This window comes from Mytilus galloprovincialis, chromosome 1 (assembly GCF_965363235.1).
Source record: "Mytilus galloprovincialis chromosome 1, xbMytGall1.hap1.1, whole genome shotgun sequence".
In the NCBI taxonomy this organism is placed as follows: Eukaryota; Metazoa; Mollusca; class Bivalvia; order Mytilida; family Mytilidae; genus Mytilus; species Mytilus galloprovincialis.
The window spans coordinates 69,179,171-69,201,876 of NC_134838.1; the positions used below are offsets into that span (position 1 = coordinate 69,179,171).

Below are 22,706 nucleotides of genomic sequence, written 5' to 3' on the forward strand. Positions count from 1 at the left end.
CGGACGACGACGGACGACGCCGGACGCAAAGTGATGAGAAAAGCTCACTTGGCCCTTCGGTCAAGGTCAGCTAAAAAGGCATGCATCAAATTAAAACCTCATTTTGCTTTTTTATTTTATGTTTTTATTTATATATGTAAATCCACCCATAAAGGATTGACAGATTTTAAGTACTAGGACCGAATCCTTACCCTGACAGACATATGGTTAAATAAACATTAATTTTGACGTAGAATCGCACATTTGACGTAACTATGTTATTTGATTACTTTTCTCGGATGTGCTATTTCGATCCACACATGAGTTGATTAACGATTTTTCCCCCAAATATGTATTTTCAAATGCTTTTAATAAGTTTTACAACAAACAGAAAACACAACATTTCATAAAACAAATACAATATGTAATCATTTCCATTCTTAATTTTTCGGTAGAAACAAATAAGATAGAACAAAATCTCCATTACTAATTTACTCTTTAAACTATGTTTTGACCTATATTTGATGATCATAGTGATTTTGGATGATTTATACTTACGTTTGAATAATTCTTGGTCATGTTGAAAATATTTACCCAAAACAAAAAATCCTAAAACATAAAACATGAAATCAATTAAATAATTGTATAATGAAAATATAATGAAATAACAATTAATAGTTATCATTTATGCTTTTTGAAACTGTAGTTATATACTTTTTAGTAACGTTGAAATTTCAATATATGTATAAATTGTAACTTATTAAGTCTTCGTTTCAATATAATAAACTATAGAACAGTGTATCTTCTTTCATAGATACACAGATTTAGTTTTGAAGTATTTGCAGAAGTTATTTTTCAAATCCTTAGTATTTTTTATCAGGCATTTAATTCAAACAGGATCCATGTCAACACACTGATCCTTGGAATAAATTTATTCAGAATGGAAATCAATTTAACAACGTAGTTAGATCTTTGAAATAGTTTATTTATCGGTACTGACATTGTTTTTGAATAATTATAACATAACTAAAAATGTATTTCCGTGGTTGTCATTTCTTTCTATCGGACCTTTATATTTTATTAATAATAATTGTTATGTAATAAATCAGTTACAATTTGAATTAAGTTGCATAAAGCCACTTTATTTTGATTGATTTGGAATGTTGTCTGACTGCAAACATATCACAAGTCCTTTTTTAAATGTTGATTTTTTCTTCTATGGTCCTAGATCTACATTTGTTTCTACCATAACAATACAATATGACAAAATAGTGCAAATGCTGAAATGTCTCGCCTGTCTTGCTTTCAGGTATCATTTTATTTGTATTAGAATTCGGTAACATGAAGGCTTTACAACAAGTATCACATAAACTGAACATTATCAATGTTCTATGACAATGAGGTCACGGTCAGATTATCCAAGACAGACAGACTTTACAATCATTCAATACACCAAATATAGTTGACCTATTCATTATAGAACTTGATAAACTGACAAATTTACGAAAATGTATCACTTACCAATACCTGTCAGACACACATGTACAGTATTTGTACACCGTACAATTTCAACATATACCAAACATATGTGACCTTTTGGTATATTAGGAAATCCAACCAAAACAACCATACCTTACATTGACCAATGAACCGTAAAAATTAGGTCAAGGCCAGATGCTGCCGGCTAGACTTACAAGTATACCTTACATTTATTGCATACACTAAGTATAGTCGACCTATTGTTGACAATACTTGAAAAACAGACCAAAACAGAAAACTTAACATTGATTAAACAACAATATGAGGTTAATCATTCCACACACCACATATAGTTCACCTACTTCTTAATATAGTATAGCAACAGACATAACCATGTGACCTTTACCTTAATCACTGATCAATGAAGCGGTGTCGAGGTTAGGCGAACCTTGACTGAAAGACATGTAGGCGTTGCAAGGAATTCATAAATTACGAAAATAGACTAGTGGTTCTACTACTCATACAAAATGAGAATTTCACATGACAGAAGCATCTTAATCTTCTGCCTTCTGAATTGACAGCTTTACACAAACAGTTTACGCCGCCGAATAATAATACATATGTCTCGTATACTGCGAAAAAGTAAAATTACAAAAATACTGAACTCCGGGGAAAATTCAAAACGGAAAGTTCCTAACTAAAATGGCAAAATCAAAAGCTCAAACATTTAAAACGAATAAATAACAACTGTCATATTCCTGACTTTGTACAGACATTTTCTTATCTAGAAAATGGTACATTGAACCTGGTTTTGTGGCTAGCTAAACCTCTCGAATGTATGACAGTCGCATCAAATTCCGTTATATTGACAATGATACCTAAACAAAACAAACAAATTTAGAAGGTTACAATGTCTAAAATAAGGGTACAGCAGTCAAAATTGTGTTATAATCTTAATCACTATAAAGACAAACAAATTTGTAACAAACGAGTACAAAAAGGTATATAAGTTAAATCCACCCATAAAGTATAATGAGAGGACTTTCTTTGCAGGAGAGACCAACAATTTAAAAAAAGATGGATTATTCCCGAAACCGTTAAAGAGCTATAATCCCCCAAAAATGGACTAAAATAATTGCCAAATCAACCTATGGTCGATATTGCCTGATGAAGTTTTAATGGTGCAGCTGGATGTGTTGTTTCTTTTTTTTTTATGCATGCATACGCATCTTATTTTATTATTAATATTTAGTTTATGTAGACTTTAAAATCTTAGAATTATTTAAGCGTTCTTCTGTATAAAGTTTGTATTACTTTAAAAATTGTTTGAAACATCCGGAGAAAGAAGACGGGGTTGTAGTAATAGAAAATATAACGGGAACTAAATCCGTGCCTGTTTAACATGTGTTAGTGTCATTCTGGCACAAACAAATCTAAGAGCATATATTCATGACTCGCGGGCACCAATCAGCACAACATCAACAGTAGAGAATAATCTTTCGCAAAACAACCTTACTAACCATGTTCCATGTTCAATTTAAATCGTGCGAATTGATGTACTTGAAGTTGCAAACAATCCATATTTTATAGATTTTTCGAGTTTAAGGGGCATTAGCTACGATATATATAAATGATATAGAATATGAATTTATTTTTTTTCAACCATAAATGAAAATGAAATAGTGAAACAATAAATCGATTTAAGCAGCCAGAATGGTTTAATTTTGTCAAAATAAGCCAAGAAACATTGATAATGAATTATTAACTTGCAGGTGAATAATTGACCTGATTGAATCCGTATATATGTGAACTTCAATTTAACCTCTTGGCTAGAGATGGATACCGCATGCATTATGCATGTTTAATTATTTAAAGGAAAAGAATGTCAACAACGAAGGTGAAACAAAGATAAATCATTTGATTGACTTATTCGATTCAACAAAAACATTCTTATATAGGTAAAAACGATGATTAATGTATTTTTTTTAATCTACTATATGAAGTTAAACGGATCTAGAAAAATCCAATTACACGAGTCTGCTATCTATTAATATCTTTATCTATGTTTATATCGCTTATATAGCAATCGGAGGTTTTTGGAGGTCAACTCGACAGATATTTAGATGTCATCTGAATAAAATACACACGAAACGAAGCTACAGATTACCGGGCCCATGTCCGGTATATTGTTTATTTTAGACTTTTTATAATTTTGATGAATGTTTTACATTGTTATAAATCAAATATAAGAATTTGAGTCAAATCGGTAAACAGGAATTTGACAGCTAGTGCCCCTTCAAAGAAGCCTTGTCCTGTCGAAGATTGCAAGAACGTCGTCACTTACTATATGACTTTGCGTATCTACATATAGCTATGTACTATTGTTACTATGTATATGCTAATGTTTAAATATAATATTGAACTGTACAGTAGTATTTTCTTGAGAGTCAACCTAGTCTTATCACAACACGAAGTACACACCCCAAAACCGACCATGTGATATGAACGGATTTTCTTGGTTGTCATGTTTTAAGAGTACGATATAAAGGGTGGCTGGTGAATCATTTGTAAATTTTACTATATCTCAATTTCTTAATTCATTATTTACCCCTATTTTGCTGTAAACGATAAAATGTCTATATTTAAGAAAAATACTTACCCACACAAAGTACAATTACCAATATCATAGCTACTACATGTATTACTAATATATTCATACTGGAATTCATATCTGAAAAAGATCATCTATGCTATTAAACGAGAAGACCTCATTGTGTGTATCGCTTCTCTTTCTTCCGCAATAAATAAATCATTATGCCTCTGTGTCCTAAAGATATCATGCATAGTCGTATTTGTCATCAATGTTCTTATGATTATTCAGTTTGGGTTATTTGGGGAGAAAAAACAAAATAAGGCGTCCGGATATTGTTTCCGGCATCAGACCGACTTTTAAGTAATAGACCAAACTTCCGGTTTTAGACTTTAAAAATTATGTTCATAATTACTCGGGGACAGGAAAATTATTATCGCATTATTCGGCATGTATACTATAATTATATTCGTATAATATATAGAGACTGTCTATATATTAATATAGCTATGATCGCCGTGGAGAAGAAACTTGGATTTGATACTTAATCATGTTAATAGCAAATACACTTTATTTATGATATATGTATGTTCATAGTATGCAGAATTGGGAAAATCATAAAATTCGACCGAAAAACAAAAAAAATGACGGAGTTTGGAAAAAGGTGAGAGGGCTGAAAAATAATTGTCCTGTCTCCAAGTACTTATGACTTTTGATACCTTTTCTGAAATTCTCAAGACATGAAATCATTTACAAAAAATCATCCCACAACAGTTAACAACTTTCAACCAAGCTCTAAATACCCGCGATTTCGCGGGTATGTTCTTGTAATAATTGATAGTATGTAATATAGTAGTTATTTATTTTTGGTAATTTACCGTGTATATTACTAATCTTATTGTCATGTTCTAAAGGTTAGTGTCTTTAAATTGTTGAAATAGTCGAAACACTTAGTATGTTCCACCATTAGAATTGGATGGAATTTTGATTAACTACATTTTTGTCGCACAAGAGAATTACTCAGGTTCTAACAATACATAGCTGCCAATCCCTTTTTTGCAATCAGTTAAAAGGAATTAAAACTTCCATAAATTTGAATCTTTTTTCAGTAATAATATTAACTTTGCAAAATTTTATAATAATCATATGAACAACTAGGCACTTAGTGATATAAATAATTATTGGTTTCTTAAAGTGCAATGGCATAGTTATCAAAGGTTTCATGAATGTTCTAGATGAGAACAAAATAACAATAAATACAAAAGGTCAATAAAGGCTGTCCGGAATGTTGGTCAACAGTTTACCTACAGGTCACTTAAATAGTTTTTATAACGTCGTGCAGAAAGCGTGACACTCTTTTAAAATCCGATGTCTCATATAAAGAGAATCTTATGTTCTATACACGTTAAGAATCTTTCCATTAGTGGTCTGTTTAGCTAGCTACATGTGTATAACTTGGTTTAATTGACAATTTTCTACATAAGAAAATGCCTGTACCATTTTAGGAGTATGACAATTGTTATCCATTCTTTTGATGTGTTTAAGCTTGATTTTGCCATTTGATTATGGACTTTCCGTTTTGAATTTTCATAAGGAGTTCGGTATTTTTGTGATTCTAGTTTTGCAGGACAAATCTTCTCACCCTATCTTATATACTGTAATGTTCAAGTGACAATCCAAATTTCTCCGATATTTATCCCAGATAACATGACTTACCTATAGTTTGTGTTGTTAATTTGTCCTCGTCTTAAATATGCATGAAATATTTGTTACTTGACTTTGATCGACAAACAATCAATCAATCAATAGATCTATCTTTAAAAGTCATATGAAACCTCAAATTAAAAAAAAGTATTATGCATATGTTTTTATAAATAAATGAATAGTTGTCATTATAAAACTTATGTACATTTTCTTTTTCTGAAGAAAATTCTTTAATTTGTCCACATTTAGGAGAAGTTTATTTTAACTGCTTGCTTCCAGGGAGCAATTCGCCGACATATTTTCCGTATGCAAGTGACCTTAGCGTGACCCTCCTCGTGATCCGGTGATCGCTATACGCATGGATCTGTCATTAAAATAAACTATTATCTGATTGTACATGTTATACACGTGCTTAATATCCATGCTTTTTGGTTGATTGTTTACTATAAGGTGACAATCGGTTAAGTACGGCTTCAAAACACGGAAATTAATGAGCTGCCATTTTTGTTAAATCACAGCAGACAGAGAGAAACAAATTGACGATTATACGATATTTTTGCGTAAAAAAATGATAAAATAGTGCACAGAAGACTAAGTTTGTGATATATACATGCATTGGTTCAAGAATTGGATAAAAATTATTTTTCAACAGTCATTCGCGTCCGTGTACATTTACGACAAACATTTTTCATTTTAAAATGAAAAATAAATTTTCAAATTGCTCTGAAAATTTTAAATGTAGTTGGTTAGAAAAATGTAACAAAAATCTATTCAAATCACTTTCGAAAAACCAATTTCTCTATAAGATTTGAAATTTGTTATTCTCATGAAATTACATTTTTGATTTTACGAAGATACTAAAACAAATAACAATAAGTTTGTGCTAAAAATGATTTTATTTTGTCAAAAGTTTTAATATATTTAAACATTTGCATTTGCTTGCTTTAGCAAACAAAACATATTTCAATCTCATTCTTAAAAGCAAATATTGAAAATACTGACCTTTAGTATTTTTCAATTTAGTTTACAATATTGAAAAATGAAAAATGCTCTAACGTGGAGCATTTTTCAATTTGACTTACAATATTGAAAAATGAAAAATGCTCCAACGCGGAGCATTTTTCAATTTGACGTTTGAAAATGAAAAATGAAAAATGATTCAATTTCTCATTTTTCATTTTACTGTGCAATATTCAAATTTAAAAAATGTTCATTATTTAAATGTTTAATAATGAGAACGAAATGTAATTTGTTTCAATATAGGCGTTTCGAATGTTTCAATTGTTGACACTTTTTATTAAATGTTTTACTGTTTCCGTTCTCTTCTTTCTTGTTTTAAGTCAATATATCTTAAAGATCTTTTTAAGGTGTGTGTCACTGTGTGTGTGTGAACTATGTGTGGTATCAACAAACTCCCAACAAGAATGGTACACTGACAAGTACGATAATGACCACAAAAAAAATCATTCTTTCTTTTATATTTATATACCTAGTCGTCTTTGTAGATACATTTTCATATATATCTTTCGATCTATCAATCTGTCGTTCATTGTATATATCTATCTGTCTATCTATCTGAATTTTGTTTTTCTTTGTCTTTTCTTTCTTTGAATTGTCAGGGTCGAAATCTTTAATTCAGTACTCTCGAAGTGAAAAAGTCTCTTGCTCACATACATGTACATGTTGTACGAATGGTAGAACTTTTAGACCATTGATGTTTGATTCAACAAATGATACTTGACGGAAGAACACACAAAGACATTTCTCAACACTTGACTTCTATAGGAATCAAGCATGCATCAGCGCGAACAATAAGTCGTTTTTTGTTCTGAAAATGGAATAACTAGCCGATGAGGAGTAGACGAAGGAGTTTTAAACCATATCGTGGCTGAATGTGTCAAACATGTTAGGAAAGAAGGGAAAATATTAGAATATTAGATAGTGTCCATGTCAGTTTATGTACATGCTCAAGGAGCAGGCTTCGCGGGTGGGGATGGATGGGTGTAGATGTTATATTATTCTGATCACTTCGCTAGTATTTGTCTTCAAATTTGTATTTTTTTGCATTGTATATCATTTCCTAATTTTGAATCTGTTTAATACGAACTTGTTTTTCCCAAGCTTATAATCTTCACAATTCTCGCAGAATATCAAATAAGCAGTATCTTATAAAAGAAAATATGAACTTAGCTTGCATGCATGTAGGTGTGGTAAATGTATATTTCGAAGGATGAATGACTTTTTATATTTGCTTTTACCGAAACAAAATGTAGCAAAGACTATATCATAATTATGTGAATAGTATTTCAACAAACATAAAACAGTTCCTATGAGGTTCTGTTTTATGTACATTCTATTACCTTTTATTCAATATGATTTTACATCTTTAATATGTGAAAGCAAAACGAGTATTATAGGACAAATATGTCGACACAAAAAATGGCTCTCAGTCAGTAACAATATTCTTTTGAAATAACAGAAAGTAAAAAAAACAACCAGATCGACACTGATCGACACACACGTATTCAAAGCCATATGCATCATGTACATGGAACATATTCTAGTACATTGTAGTTACATTTAAAACATGGTGTGCGCACAGTGTGTGTTATTTTCAGGCTGGACCCACAAACGGTCGGAAAATGATGACAGGCCATTTATCAAGCAAAGGAATCAACGTGTCTGAGGCTAGAGTTGGTAAAGCATTAGCGACAGCAAAAAGCAGTGGCGGGTCAAGAACTTTTCATAAGGGGGAGGGGGGCTGACTAACCTACAGGGGGAGGACTCCAGTCATGCTTTAGTGATTCCCTATATGATTAACCAAATTTTCCCCACAAAAGGGGGGCACCAACGGAAACACATAGTGTTTCAACTTCTGCAATGATGACAGTGTATAATGCACATGGTTGACGCTTCCACAAAGTAAAGAAGTAAGGGACGATATCAAAAGTTCAATGTAGGATAAAAAAAAAACATAGTTTTTTAACTGACACCCCCTTTTTTTCTTAACTTAATTTGAGAAAAATTGATTGTAAAATATGAAAATATGTAAAATCGATTTTTGATAAACCAAACTCGCAACAATTTTACAACACCTCCCCCTCTCCCACCCCAAACTATTTGATTGAAGTTTTTCATCCTACATTCCTTCTGCTTTCGTGACTGTTACCATGATCGGTCATGGATTTTGCGTTTTATTCGGGACATAAAACATCTCTTTTGAATAGCCTTAATTTTTGTTTGCTAGTCAAAAGAAAGGTAAATAAAAAGTTAATAATTAATATATAAATCTTTTGTCAATGTACAAGTTTTGTGTGTAGTATCCCAAGCTATTGATTTGTATATTTGTATGAATGTATTACAGTTGTGGTCCTTTGTCCAATTTGTTGTCATCTATAACTTATTTTTACATCGTTTTATTAAAATCTCTTTTTTTTTTCGTTTCTTTTATTGTTTCGATTTTTGGGTTTGTTCGTGCTAATTTCCTATAATAATGATGATAACAAACTAAAAGTTATAATTAGTTTATTTCGCTTCGTCTACCTATTTTTTGTTTGGTAACCAACAGTCAATCAATCCAGCACTTAATTATTTGTTACAAATGTACATAATGGTCCTTTCATATTTTTTGATAATTATCATTTTTCTGCAGGGAACTATGTTTTGGAATATTGTTTCATATCATTTTGTGATACGCTTACGGAAACATGATTGTGCAAGGTTTAACTTAATGTAAATGGCAGAAAGTTGTTAAACTTGGTAGCATAGCTTTCATTTCTCTCCTTTTTATGTAACAATATATAAAAGCTATGGAACTTTATTAACCACTGTAGGGTAAAATAAACTGTTTCATACTTTTTACTTTCCCCTGAATTATAAATAAAATAAAACCCTTTCCTTTCTGTTGTCAGAATAAGAACGAGAATTTGACAAAGAGACAGCAACCCGACCAAAAAGCAAAAGCAGCCCAAGGCCATTAGTGGGTCTTCAATACAGCGAGAAAATCGGGAACATGGTGGACCCTTTACATAAATGTTTACTAGTTCATCGAAAATGGACGTCACATTAAATTCCGAAACATATAAAATAAAAGTAAATAAAAAAAAACTTACAAACAAAACGAACTTATAAGGCTACCAGTTTCTTCTTTTTTATTTATTATAGTACTTAACCTTGTTTATATGTAGTTTGTGCAAGCGAATGCACTTCCAGTGGGACTTTCAAAAATAACTTGATAGTTTTCCAGTGTGACTGGATAGTTGCTTAAGGTATATCAGACTTTTCAAACGATTCGGAAGTTGACATTATATAGGTATAGAGACACCTGTCTTCTCTTGAATACAATAAAAGTGTTTCCAACGGACTTTTGGTTGTATGTTTAGTTGGGTTGTTATTTCGATGCTGTGTAAGCGACATCTTTTTCTGTTTATATCAGTATATATCAAATCGTCGTGTTGCGATGTAATAGAAGAAAAGGTATGAAGAGAATTATAAAGTCATAGTTTTCATAGAGATTCTGCTGAGAAAACTAACTTACAGAAAAAAATTGATAAAAAATTAACTGTCGATATATTGATACATAATTGATTCATAATCTTAACGTAATCCTAGGTATCGGTAATAAAATTACAGTATTTTTTTTTTTTTTATTATTAAAATCGATTGCAATTGTACTGACTGATTTTGTAGGCTCAGACACATGATGGTTTATAGGTTGTTATTCGCTCTGAATTTGGTTGTGCACCTAAAACGATCTAATCCCTAAGAGTTCTATATATGCGCCGTAAAGTTATTTTTTCTCGAATGGATTGTATTGTTTTAAATTTTTCATTTGTGAATCTTTTGTAGCTTCCTGTGCGGTATTGGTTTTCATCAATGTTGAAGACTTTACTATGAATTATACTTGCTTACTGCATCATCATTTAATGTCTTATGAAAAAAAAATGTGTCAGTGACAATCATACCACATCTTTTTTTTTTTATGAAATTATGAATAAAACAAACACTAGTATTTGTCAGTTCAGTTACAAAGCACGCTATTCACGAATCGAGTAAATGAATAAACGGAGAGCGCGCGGCAGCTTTATATATTTTCATGTGCCATACATACTATATATATATATATATATGAATTTTTATAAATGTACATGTATCAATTGGTGATGTTTTCTGTACTTGCTATTGGGGAAACTCAGAAAAAATAAGATTTCAACGTTTCTTCGGTATTATGTTCATTGATTTTTTTTTTAATTTGGGACCTTGGGATTTCATGTTTTTTAAGCCCGGGATTTCGGAATCAGGAACCCTCCGACCCCCCTCAACATGTTATCAATGGTTGGTAAAGAAGGCGAGAGACTTCAGCGTGTGCACTCTTGTCATAATTTGAAAATTTCTAAATAATTTGATTAAAACATTTACCGATATTGCCTCTTTGTTGATACTATTATTTTTTGTGTAGCTTGTCCGCTCCCATTTTATATTCGTTATGTAACAGGGCTTTCAATAGAAGGCGGTAGGCGGCGATTTTCGTCGTCTACTTGAAGGAAATCCGCCGCCTACTTTGCTCAAAATTGTAAAATTAAAAAATCAATAAAAATGACTGAAGGGGAAATTTACGCTGTTGACACAACCAGGGGATTTCCGATAAAGTGTGGTTGATATATATAACCTCTACGTGAAGTGACCCGAGTAGTCACGAACGCCTAGGCTGGGATCGCTATCAACAAGGAGAGTAAGGCAAAAACTACTGAAAGTAGAAACCAGCAGAAGGCACCCGAACACCGTCTGTAAACAGACTCCTGATTGGTCGATTTACAACCGGTTTTCTTAAACGACCTACGATTGGTGTAATTAATAGGCGTGTACGAAAATAAGTAAACGAAACCAAAGTGACATCAGTCAATGGATTAGAAAAAATACAAAAACAAGGTGCTTTATAAATATTGAATGGAAATACAACTTATTCAAAGGAGAACACTATATATTTTCACAATGTTAAAATAAAATATAAAACAAACAAACGCCAATATAAACAACGTACAGCCACTGACCCACGTGTTCGCAAGGACACCGATCCCACATTTGTTTTAGATTCAAATCCTATTACATAGAGTGAACTACATGAACATGTTCCTTTATAAGTATGTTGGCTTTGTATTAAAAATTAAATAAATTGGTGTCGCAATCTTCTTTTCTTTGTATCTGTAAAGCATCACTGTCAAATTTGGGACCACTTTAGGGTCTTCTGACTTCAATGCACAATGCAACGATGTACCCACACTCAATGCCCATGTCAAGGATCATATAATTTAGTATCCTGTTAAGGATTTGTCTGCCTCTGTTGTATCTACTGAACTGAATGTTAATGTCCCATTCAATTTATATTCTATTTTCAATTTTAATCTAATGACTATTTTTTCAATTATTATTCAAAGAGCACAATAATCACAAAATTATTAAGGCATGTTGTAAGGGGCAAATAATAATATTTTTTTTTAAATAAAATTTTAAAATGGTTTTTTTTCAGAAAATCAATATTTTTAGAGGGGTGTGAATCATCAGACGGGTCAGTAAGCGAACGGCAAACACATATATTTGTAATTTAGGCCAGCCTCCTGATAGTATTAATTCATAAAGCGCATTGAATAATTTCCTATATTATAAAAAGGGATTTTAATAGTGCTATAATTGTACCAAAATATAGTGGTCCCCTCTTCTATTTCAGAACTTCTTGAGTTTAAGTATAATAAAATTTTATTAATGAATAAATATGATTGGATGTGGATCTTTCCCTATATTATCACCATGTCATTGCTATTCTCAAACAACTTCAAATACAAGCTTTAAGTTGAAGTCTGGATCAAATGCAGATATAAATGTAGTCAATATTTACAGAAAATCCAACCATGCTACAAATTTTAATCAAACATTTACATTATCTTCATTGAAAAAATGATGTTTTGTGAGGACTGAAACAGGGTCCAGGAGACTCCCAGAATGCAGGATTTTGCACCATTTTAAAAAAAAATTCTGGGGCCCTTGAGCGGGCCCCAGACCCCAGGCCGTAGGTTCGACGAGCAAGCTCGTCGCCGCGGCCGGCTTCGCCGCCCGCATTTATGGGACTCCTATTTTTTGGTTTTATCCTTCTACTTCTAAACTTATTGAAAGCCCTGCTGTAAACAGAAAGTCACAACTGTTTTGTTTTTTTACAGGGATCACGCAACTTTAATCCTGTTCCATATCATGCTGATAATTTTGGGCATAAAATCCATCTTGATCAAAATGAATCTTGCAAGTAGCCCTCGGAATATATAGAGGGGTGGTGTTGAGGTTACAAAAAGGGGATGTTGGATATAGGATTATAAAAATTGGGGTAGTGAAATCAAGGGGACATAAAAGGTGGGATCTGGAGAACAACAAAAAAAAGGAATTTAGGAAAAGGCGCACACCGAGTCAATAAGATTGTTGTGTTGTTTACTGTTTTTTGGAGGGGGAGGAGGGGCGGGCTTTATGGGAAGATCTCCCGTCTCTGACTCAAAATATGGATAATTTAATGTCAAGGCTTTTATAATTCTCCCTGACAGCTTCAGACAAAATAATTTTGTATCTCTTATCTTTTTAAATAGACAATACCCTTTTCTAAAATTGAGAATGGAAATGGGGAATGTGTCAAAGAGACAACAACCCGACAATAGAACAGACAACTTCAGAGGGTCACCAATAGGTGTTCAATGCAACGAGAAACTTCCGCATCCGGAGGCGTCCTTCAGCTTGCCCCTAAACAAATATATATACTAGTTTAGTGATAATGGACTTCATGCTAAACAAATTAAACACAAAAAAAAAAATTAAAAATAATCCAAGACTAACAAAGGCCAGAGGCTCCTGACTTGGTACAGGCGAAAAAATACGGTGGGGTTAAACATGTTTTTGAGATCTCAACCCTCCCCCTATACCTCTGACCAATGTAGAAAAGTAAACGCATAACCATATGCACAGTAAAATTCAGTTCAAGAGAAGTCCGAGTCCAATGTCAGAAGAGGTAACAAAAGAAAATAAACAAAATGACAATAATACATAAATAACTACAGACTACTAGCAGTTACTGACATGCCAGCTCCAGATCTCAATTAAACTGATTGAAAGAGTATGTCTTCATCATAGGAATACCAAGCACTGACTCAAATGTCTGCTTCTGTTTTTCCAAAATAATGTATTTCAGTTAAAAACAGAAAAATTTCTGTAAAATTCAACATCAACCTCGCGGGACCAAATTTAGCATGGGTTATTCTGATTGAGATGCGGGGATGTGGACCACAGCTTGTTCTAGTTGTAAACAGAGACGATGGATGCCAAATGTTAAAGCAATTGGTATCTAAATAGCTAAGTAAATACCAACCAAAAAAAAAACATAAAAAAATATAAAATTAATTTTTATCTAGTTAAGAAATGGAGCATTCAATGACTTCCAAAATAAGCCGTATTTAGAAGGAATATGGCATATTCATCAACCTTATACAGGGAGACTGAGAAAAGAACAGCTTTCCTAGGTGTTGTTTTTATATTTACACCTTTTCTAGATTGTCAACGAGGGTATCACCAAACTCATAGCCAGTGCATGTAAGTACGAAATCTTATGTTAATAAAATTTCCTGTTACAATATTTTTTATTTACTTTTCATTCAGGAATAACTCTCTCGGCTTCGGTTACACTATTCTGTCGTTGAGTGCTTTATAGGGAATATTGTAATTGCTTTCAGCTATGCATAAAACAAATGTTTTGCAACGATGCAAATACTAATCTTGGGAGTAAAAATAAAATAAATATCTCTATCAATGAATTCAACATACCAATATCTAATTTCATTTAACAAATATATAGAAAATACTTAGTTAACCTGAATGTAAATAACAAAATAGGGAAATATAAAATTCATGGTTTTAAACAAGGAAAATAACAATTGCATAATAATCCTGCGCCACATCACAAAATTTTGCTGGTGCGTTGTTGTTCTCCTATCTTTTCGGGGTTAGGTAATAAATGTGTATTTACGGGTTCACACATACACACATGTGTATTATATTTAAAGCATAAAAACAAAATTTCTAAAGTGTAAACAATGAATGAAAAAATAACTTGATTATCTATTTTCCAATATCTTTTATATCAATTTCTTAATCCTTTTTAGAGCATTTTTCATTTTGTCACACGATTACAAAAATTGAAAAATGCTACACACAAAAACATTTTCATTTTTGAGAAAATTTCTAAAAATGAAAATTCAACCCATATGGGGCATTTTCCATTTTTCAATATTTCAAGGTAAATTGAAAAATGGTCCACGTTGGAGCATTTTTCATTTTTCAAATTTGAAAGACAAATTGAAAAATGCTCCACGATGGAGCATTTTTCATTTTTCAATTTTTAAAGAAAAATTGAAAAATGCTCCACGTTAGAGCATTTTTCATTTTTCAATTTTTTAAGGCAAACTGAAAAATGCTTAAGTTAGCAATTTCAATATTGTGATTTTAAGAAGGAGATTGAAATTTGTTTTTTTTTCTAAAACTATCAAATTCAAATGTTTTAATTTATTCAAAATGTTGATCAGATGGAGTTTTTTTTAACGCAAACTTATCATTACTTTTTATATTATCCTCTTGGAATCAAATAATGTAATCTCATGAAAATAACAAATTTCAAATTTTATAACGAAAGTGAATTTTAAGAAGTGACTTTATCAAATTTTTGTTACATTTATCAAACAAATTAACTTTAAAATTTGTAGAGTATTTTGCAAAATCTATATTTCAGCTTAAAATGAAAAATGTTTGGCGTAAATATACACGGTCTCCGTCGTTTCCTATGACTTTAAATGTTTTAAGTATAATCTTGTAAATGTATCCCTCTAACGATCCAGGTGAAGAAACATTTTGTGAGCATCAGATCATAAACAATTTGTTTTTTTAAATTTGAGATTTTAACAAAATATGATCGAAAACATCAATTTCAAAAAAACAAATTTTCACTTTTGATAAAATAATTTAAACGCTTTTAAAGTAAGGCAGAGAGTGAAAATCTTTATGGTAAATTTTACACCAGACAAATCTGTAGGCAAACTTTTTTTTAAATGTTTTTTTTTTATGAAATGCGATAGTTATTTCTATTTATTTTTGTAGTTGGAGTGATAATGAACTTTATCTATTGGGGAAACCTACTTTCTTCTTGAAATATGTGCCAAGGGACACCACACTTTGACAACCTGCCTAATGGAGGGCATTTGCAACAACAGCCTCAAACATAAAGTTCATCAGACTAAGAAACAAACATTTTATAGACTCTGTTTAAATGATAAAAAACGACTTGCAAACTTTTTTTGAACGTACAGACGTATTGAACGATACGCAGTTAATGTGTATCAAGAGAAATTGTCCGCAAAGTGAGTTTTAAAGGGGCACTAGCTGTTCATATCCACCGATTTTACTCAAATTCTTATAATCGACTTATTACATACTAAAACGTATGTAAGATTTATATTTATTGTTATTTTTATATTCTGTATATTTGTTAGAAGGAAAATTTATTTGACCCCAAAAGAGTATACTACATCGTCGCTTAGCTACCACTATTTGATTTATAGGTAAGCTTCTTGTAAAAGTTTGTACGGCGACTTATATGTACTTCAATGCGGCAGTAAGGTGGTTAAAATTATCGTAATGTTTTTCTTCAAAATTTGTTGTGGTATTAAAAATATTTATCGTGAAATGTTTGTCAAAATGCAAAATGAGCTTTTGGTTTGTTAAACAATGAAAAAGACGATTACGCTTTTATGATCAACTTTTTTAAGAACGCCCAGTGTTTGCTTCCATTAAATCAAAAGCAGTAATCGGTGACCCAAACTCTTGTTTTTGTTTGTTTATTGTAACGAATAATAACTTGAATACAAATGGTTAAATTTAAGTTTAAGTTTAAACATATTTTATTATAAAAAAAACATGGACATTAAGATTAGCCACATGTTTTGCAACTTAGATCGTCTTCACCATTACTTACAAATAATATTTTATTAATGATCTAAATAAAATAATATTAATAACATCAAATGCAATATTAATATGGAAAAAAAATTTAAATGATATGGCTCTTCGATTTCTAAAAGTAAATTGACCGTAGATAATTTATGGTCGACCAAGTAGGCTAAAAAAATTTAATATTTAAATCAATTAAATTGTCAATTTATAGGAGATTATATATATAATCAACCGTGTCGTTGAATAAATTGAACAAAAGTCAATAAAAAGTTGTTAAACTATAAATGTTTATATATTTCGCAATAATGTCTATACCCTATAAAAAGCGATTGGTCTCTTTAATGTATTTCTGGACTTTTGTGAAAACTAACGTGTTATGTCGATATTATACATGTTATTACCGTACATTGAAGAGCAAATCTGCTGGGGTTTGGTATATGTTTTGACTACTTAATAGACACTTATTGTGTGTTTCTGCAATGGAAGGATGTATTAAATCCAATATGTATTCTGGAGCGTCCTCATTCATAATTTGGAAAACAGAGATACATTTTTAACTTTCCGTCTTATCTTTAACTTGTCCCATCCCGTTTCTCAATAAAGTGATAGCTACTAGTATAGCTTGTTAGACCAGTCACAGTACGTGCTGCTTCCATTTGTAGTATTTCTAATCTTTCATAATTCAATTTTCCGCAATTATCCTAAACTTCAGACGAATATTCAAGAACGGGCTTAAAAGTTAAATATATTTCAAATATAAATGGCTCATAAACCGGCCTTATCTCAAATATTCTTTTACAAAATGATATAGCAATAACAAATCTAGATCAAACATACCTTGTGTTGACTTCATTGTCAAGAGTTCCTCAGTTGTGTCGACACATTGTTGTATCCTGTAAAAGTAATAATGATAAGAAGAAAATTATTACAATACCAATGTTTATCTGAAGTTGCAAGCATATAAAAAAATGAAAACTGAGATTAAAATTCACCTCTCAAATGTGATACCGGAGGTATGTAGTAACGCTTTAAGGGACATTTTCAGTCAAATTAATGTTCACTGATTAGACACAAATTCTAATATTTTGATTTTCTATCATACTATAACGATCTTTAAAATATAAAAAGTCTGAAATGAAAACATTTGCAAAGCATTGGTTCAATAATATGTATCATCATTGTTTTGTATTTTAGTCTAGATGCAATTCTTTTAACCATATATGTGAACTTTTAAGGCTGCCGTCAGACAAAAACCCGACATAAACATAAATATAGACATAAGCAATAAATATCGAACTCATGCAATTGGATTTGTTCTAGGTGTGTCCCATTTCATATTATTGGTAACAAAATGTTAATCATCGTATTAACCTGTCTATAAAGAATGATCGAGTTGTGGTGGATTAAATCATTCAATCAAATGGTTTATCATTGTTTCCCTTTTAATGTTGACATTCGTTTCCTTTTAACAACTGAACACACTATGCATAAATTCATTCATACGAGTTTACATTGAAGTTGAATATGAATTCAATGAGGTAAAGTTCAAGTTATTCACTTACAAGTGAAACATTCATTACGATGTTTCTGATCTAATTTCGACTAAATCGAACCAATTTTTTTTCTGAAAGCTAACAATGTTTTCGCTATTTCACTTTCAGTAAACCAGTTTTAATCCTCCATTTTCTAAATAAGAAAAAAAATGTACCAAGTCAGGAATATGACAGTTGTTATCCATTCGTTTGATGTGTTTGAGCTTTTGATTTTGATAATTGATTAGGGACGTTCCGTGTTGAATTTTCCTCAGAGTTCAGTATACTTGTGATTTTAATTTTCAATAATGATTGAACAAACAAAAAATCCTATTTTAATTTTTTGTGTTCCCCTATTTTCAGGACATTAAGATATGCCTAAATTGAACAAACAAGGAGTGGAAAATTAAAAGTATTGTACAGCTGAATGATTTTTCATACATATTTTTAATGAAATATTTTGTAATGTGTATGATGTAATGGACATATGGTGCAAACAATGCACTGAAGGTGAGCAGATGTGTGGTATTCAAATTTTAGTCTTTTCTGTCCTTATTCTGTTTGAATTCAAAAATAGAGTTTCAGCCTTAGTGCGAGATGATTAGATTTTAGAGGTGGTAATTGATTGTTTTCGCCAATTAAAACACTAAATTACAAGGTTCGTGTATAAGGACACCATGTTTTGATCATACTATGACATAGCATTGATCATTGTGTAGCGTCGAATTCCAAATATCATGAATATTTGATCATTTGAACTACATTTCATGTTGATGTGACTGCAAACAAAAAGAACTAATAGATTAAAACGAAAAAAGGGCAATTGCTTCTGAATTTATTTCCAACGATGGTGATCTTCCTAAGGGACTCATACCCTTGCTAAATTAACAGCTTTTTGGATTTACAAATGTACTTTATATGGTTAAAACCACAGAAAGCGATTTGAAGAAGTGTAAAAAGTATGGTAATGTCTTAAACAAATGCAGCGGGTTTAAACGTTTAAATAGGTACCCACCTTTGTCCTTATCTCAAACAAACGTATAACATCACAACATCAAGTTAATATGTTCTGGTCTTGTATGATGTTTTAGACATAACCCCCACCCCCACATCCGAGTGAAAGACAACAAAATGTACCACTTGTCGTGTTATAAAAAAATATACACAAAAAGAACACAACTGTACTAATTTTAAAAACTGAATTGGCAATATGATTGTCCGAGTAAATCACTGAAGCCAATGACCTATATGTGATAGGCCTACAGTTTGCAACTACGGTTAGCGCAACGAATAGGGCGCGAGTGGAAGTACATATACAGAAACAAATTTGGGCAACAGTTGTCTTCCGATTATCAAAAAATATAACACAATTAATAAAAAAAACTCATTGTTTTAAGCAAACATTGGGTGAATAGCATTCATTCCAACTAGAGTGATATTGGCCATGTGTTGGTCGACAAGGGAATTGGCTTCCGATTTGCTTGTATCACCCGCCATTCTTATCCATACCCAGTCAAAATGGTGCAATTCGGAAAATTACACAAGAAAAAAAGGCAAAAAATTTAAATAATAAGTTGGCGTGTACACACCAAGTTCCAAAGTGTTCTGTCATCTTACTATACATGCCAAATTCTAAAAGAAAGAATTGTTCAAATTTTCAAAGTCGCTTTGAATTTCACGTTATTTCTTTCAAAAAAAAGCTCGATTTATATTTGCAGAATTTTCTGATCAACTTGCAATCCAATTCATAATGCAACACGAAAATTAAGTAATAACCGTACACGAAAGAATCAAGGTGACTGGCATAACGTGTTGATGTATTGTGGTTTGAACGGCAATTATGAAATGATGACTTAAAACATATTTCCATTATGCATTAAAGACGTTTATCGTTTGTCAAATTTCACAATTAGACCACCAATAATAATAAGCATATAAAAAGTGAAATCACAAAAATACTGAACTCAAGAGGAAAATCAAATCGGAAAGTCCCTAATCACATGGCAACATCAAATGACAAAACACATCAAAAACGAATGGACAACAACTGTCATATTCCTGACTTGGTACAGGCATTTTCAAATGTAGAAAATGGTGGATTGACCCTGGTTTTATAGCGCTAAAATTCTCACTTGTACGACAGACAATGCTTTCTTTGTATCATCTTTTTATGGTAAGAGTTGTACTCATTGCTGAACGTCGTACGGTTGATAACCTAACTTATTGTCTGATAAATAGTAGTTTGATTGATTGCATTATATCCTGCATCTTATTTTTAAATATATAAATTCAGTACTATGAAACATTTGTCTAGTCTACCTATTTTGAGTTACTTAAATTGCACTTACTTTTTTTTGTGTATCTCTGGGCATTGAAAGATTCCTGTCAATTTGCTAAAATGAACACACTGATAATCTGTAAAAAAAAACCAATATCAATACATTTAAGATTTTTATAACTGTGATTCATTTTTATTTATGAAGAGTTTGATGAGATGGTTACGTGATGTATCAACGGTCATTTTTTTATTCCCATGCGAATCGTCTATAAAAAAAAACATTCATTATAAGTTAAAGAAAAGTTCTTAAAAACGTTAAAATACAGGAGGACCAATATTGAAAGGATACTACAAATAATATTTTCATATCAAATATTCTTACTTTAACTTTGACATTACGCAGTTTCAGATTAAATTTCAAGTTGACATTTCTAAGTTCTAAATATACAACTTTTAAGTGCAAATATAACGTTTGAACTGAGAAAATTTTACTAACAGATTAATAGAACGCCACCTTTTTTCCATGTTTTTCATTAGTTACTAATTTTTTTGCAAACACTATTTTTTATTCTTTTTATATGTTCGTGATGATATAAGGTTAAAAATTACAGTAAAACAGCAATTCAAAACAAAATACATCTAAGACGTCATTTAAAAAAAATCACTTGTTTGAAAATAGAAATTGTTTCACGATCTTGATAGATGACTTCTACTAAAAAGAGAGCAGTTATAAAAAGATTTCTTAGTGGTTAGGTTGAAGTAATTCCTGAATGAATTTGTAGACCGTTATAGAATATTTGTATCACAGAAGGCCAAATTCATGTTCCAATTGCCGCAGCCATACTCCTATCCCCTTTTTCTCGATTGTCCCGACGCCACAATGAAATGAGACTTAACTTCGAGTGTGTACTTATCATGCAAAACGAATAAAACATGTACAATGTATGAAGCAGGATCTGCATACCCTTCCCAAGGACTCGAGCTCATTCCTATATTCTGATGGTGTTTGTCAGGCTCAGTCTGCAGTTTTCTATGTATTGTTTTGTTGATTTTTTTGTCGTTTTCTTGATTCGCGAGTTTTGAGTGCAATTTTGGCACCGTTGTCTCTTTTTTCTACAACTTCTACTCATGGCATGTACAATAATTTCCTTAATACGAGGTCTAAATAAGCTGAATTATGCGTGCTTAATTTTTTTCCATAACTCAATTACTATAAATGCTAACGCTGATGAATGACTATCTTAATTTTCCCCTTAGAATTTTATCAGTACGAGAAAGGCATGTTAACTTTTAAAAATTTCCATTAATAATTTGTGTCATTATAAAGAAACTAAATGGTTTAACTTTTGTTGGGTCCTTTTGGTTATATTGCTTTTCAACTGCTTCGGTCTCATTAACATTTTAGCTTTGTGCTCCAATGATGAAAACAAATCCAGAAATCGTTTCGGACGCATGCAATCCATGAAGTGTTTTTTTTTTTTTTTTTTTTTTATACATGCATCGCAAGTAAATGAATGAGGTAAATATTTGACTGTATTTAATAAAAAATATCGTGATTTATGGAAAAGGCAAGGTTAAATTGAGAGGCATTTACTAATTAATATTCACTGTGATTTAATTTATAAATCTGATAAGCTGGGGATGAGGGTAATAACAGAATGAACTTCGTCAAAAAGGCAGGCACATATAACAGTCATTTTATACACGAAATTGGTTTGTACATTAATTACAAAAACTGAACTTTTCATAACATGAACCAAATTAATAATTCGAAGTAAAATGATTCTCATTACAAGATTGATTATTTTTACAAAAAGTGTATGACGTAGGCCGACACTGCCACAGGCATCATCATTTTATCAGGAACTTTGAAAAACGTATGTCGCATGCAAGATATAAATATGTTTTAGAAAACATTGGGCAGATATTGTAAGTGTGCGTGATGTTTAACGTACCTTCACGTCATGAACCAGAATTCAAACGTTGTTTTCCGTTATTGTCTGCACCATATGTTTTATATATGGCATGCTTGTGCTTTGAAGAGATTGTGACTTCGAATCTTGCACCTCCAATCTTAATTGACAAGGATTTCCATTTAATCGTGCCAAAGGTTAGT

At 31.5% G+C, this 22,706-nt stretch overlaps 1 protein-coding gene across 1 annotated transcript in view; it reads right to left on the minus strand.

Moving 5' to 3' along the window:
* Positions 1 to 22,706, minus strand: part of LOC143082635 (uncharacterized) — a 54,088-nt gene that overhangs the window by 22,901 nt on the left and 8,481 nt on the right. Inside the window, exons 6-9 of the mRNA XM_076258425.1 lie at positions 20,661 to 20,727; positions 17,618 to 17,673; positions 4,118 to 4,189; positions 538 to 588 (exon numbers count right to left, since the gene is read on the minus strand). Of these exons, the coding sequence (XP_076114540.1) occupies positions 538 to 588; positions 4,118 to 4,189; positions 17,618 to 17,673; positions 20,661 to 20,727 (246 nt within the window). The remainder of the gene's footprint in view (positions 1 to 537; positions 589 to 4,117; positions 4,190 to 17,617; positions 17,674 to 20,660; positions 20,728 to 22,706) is intronic.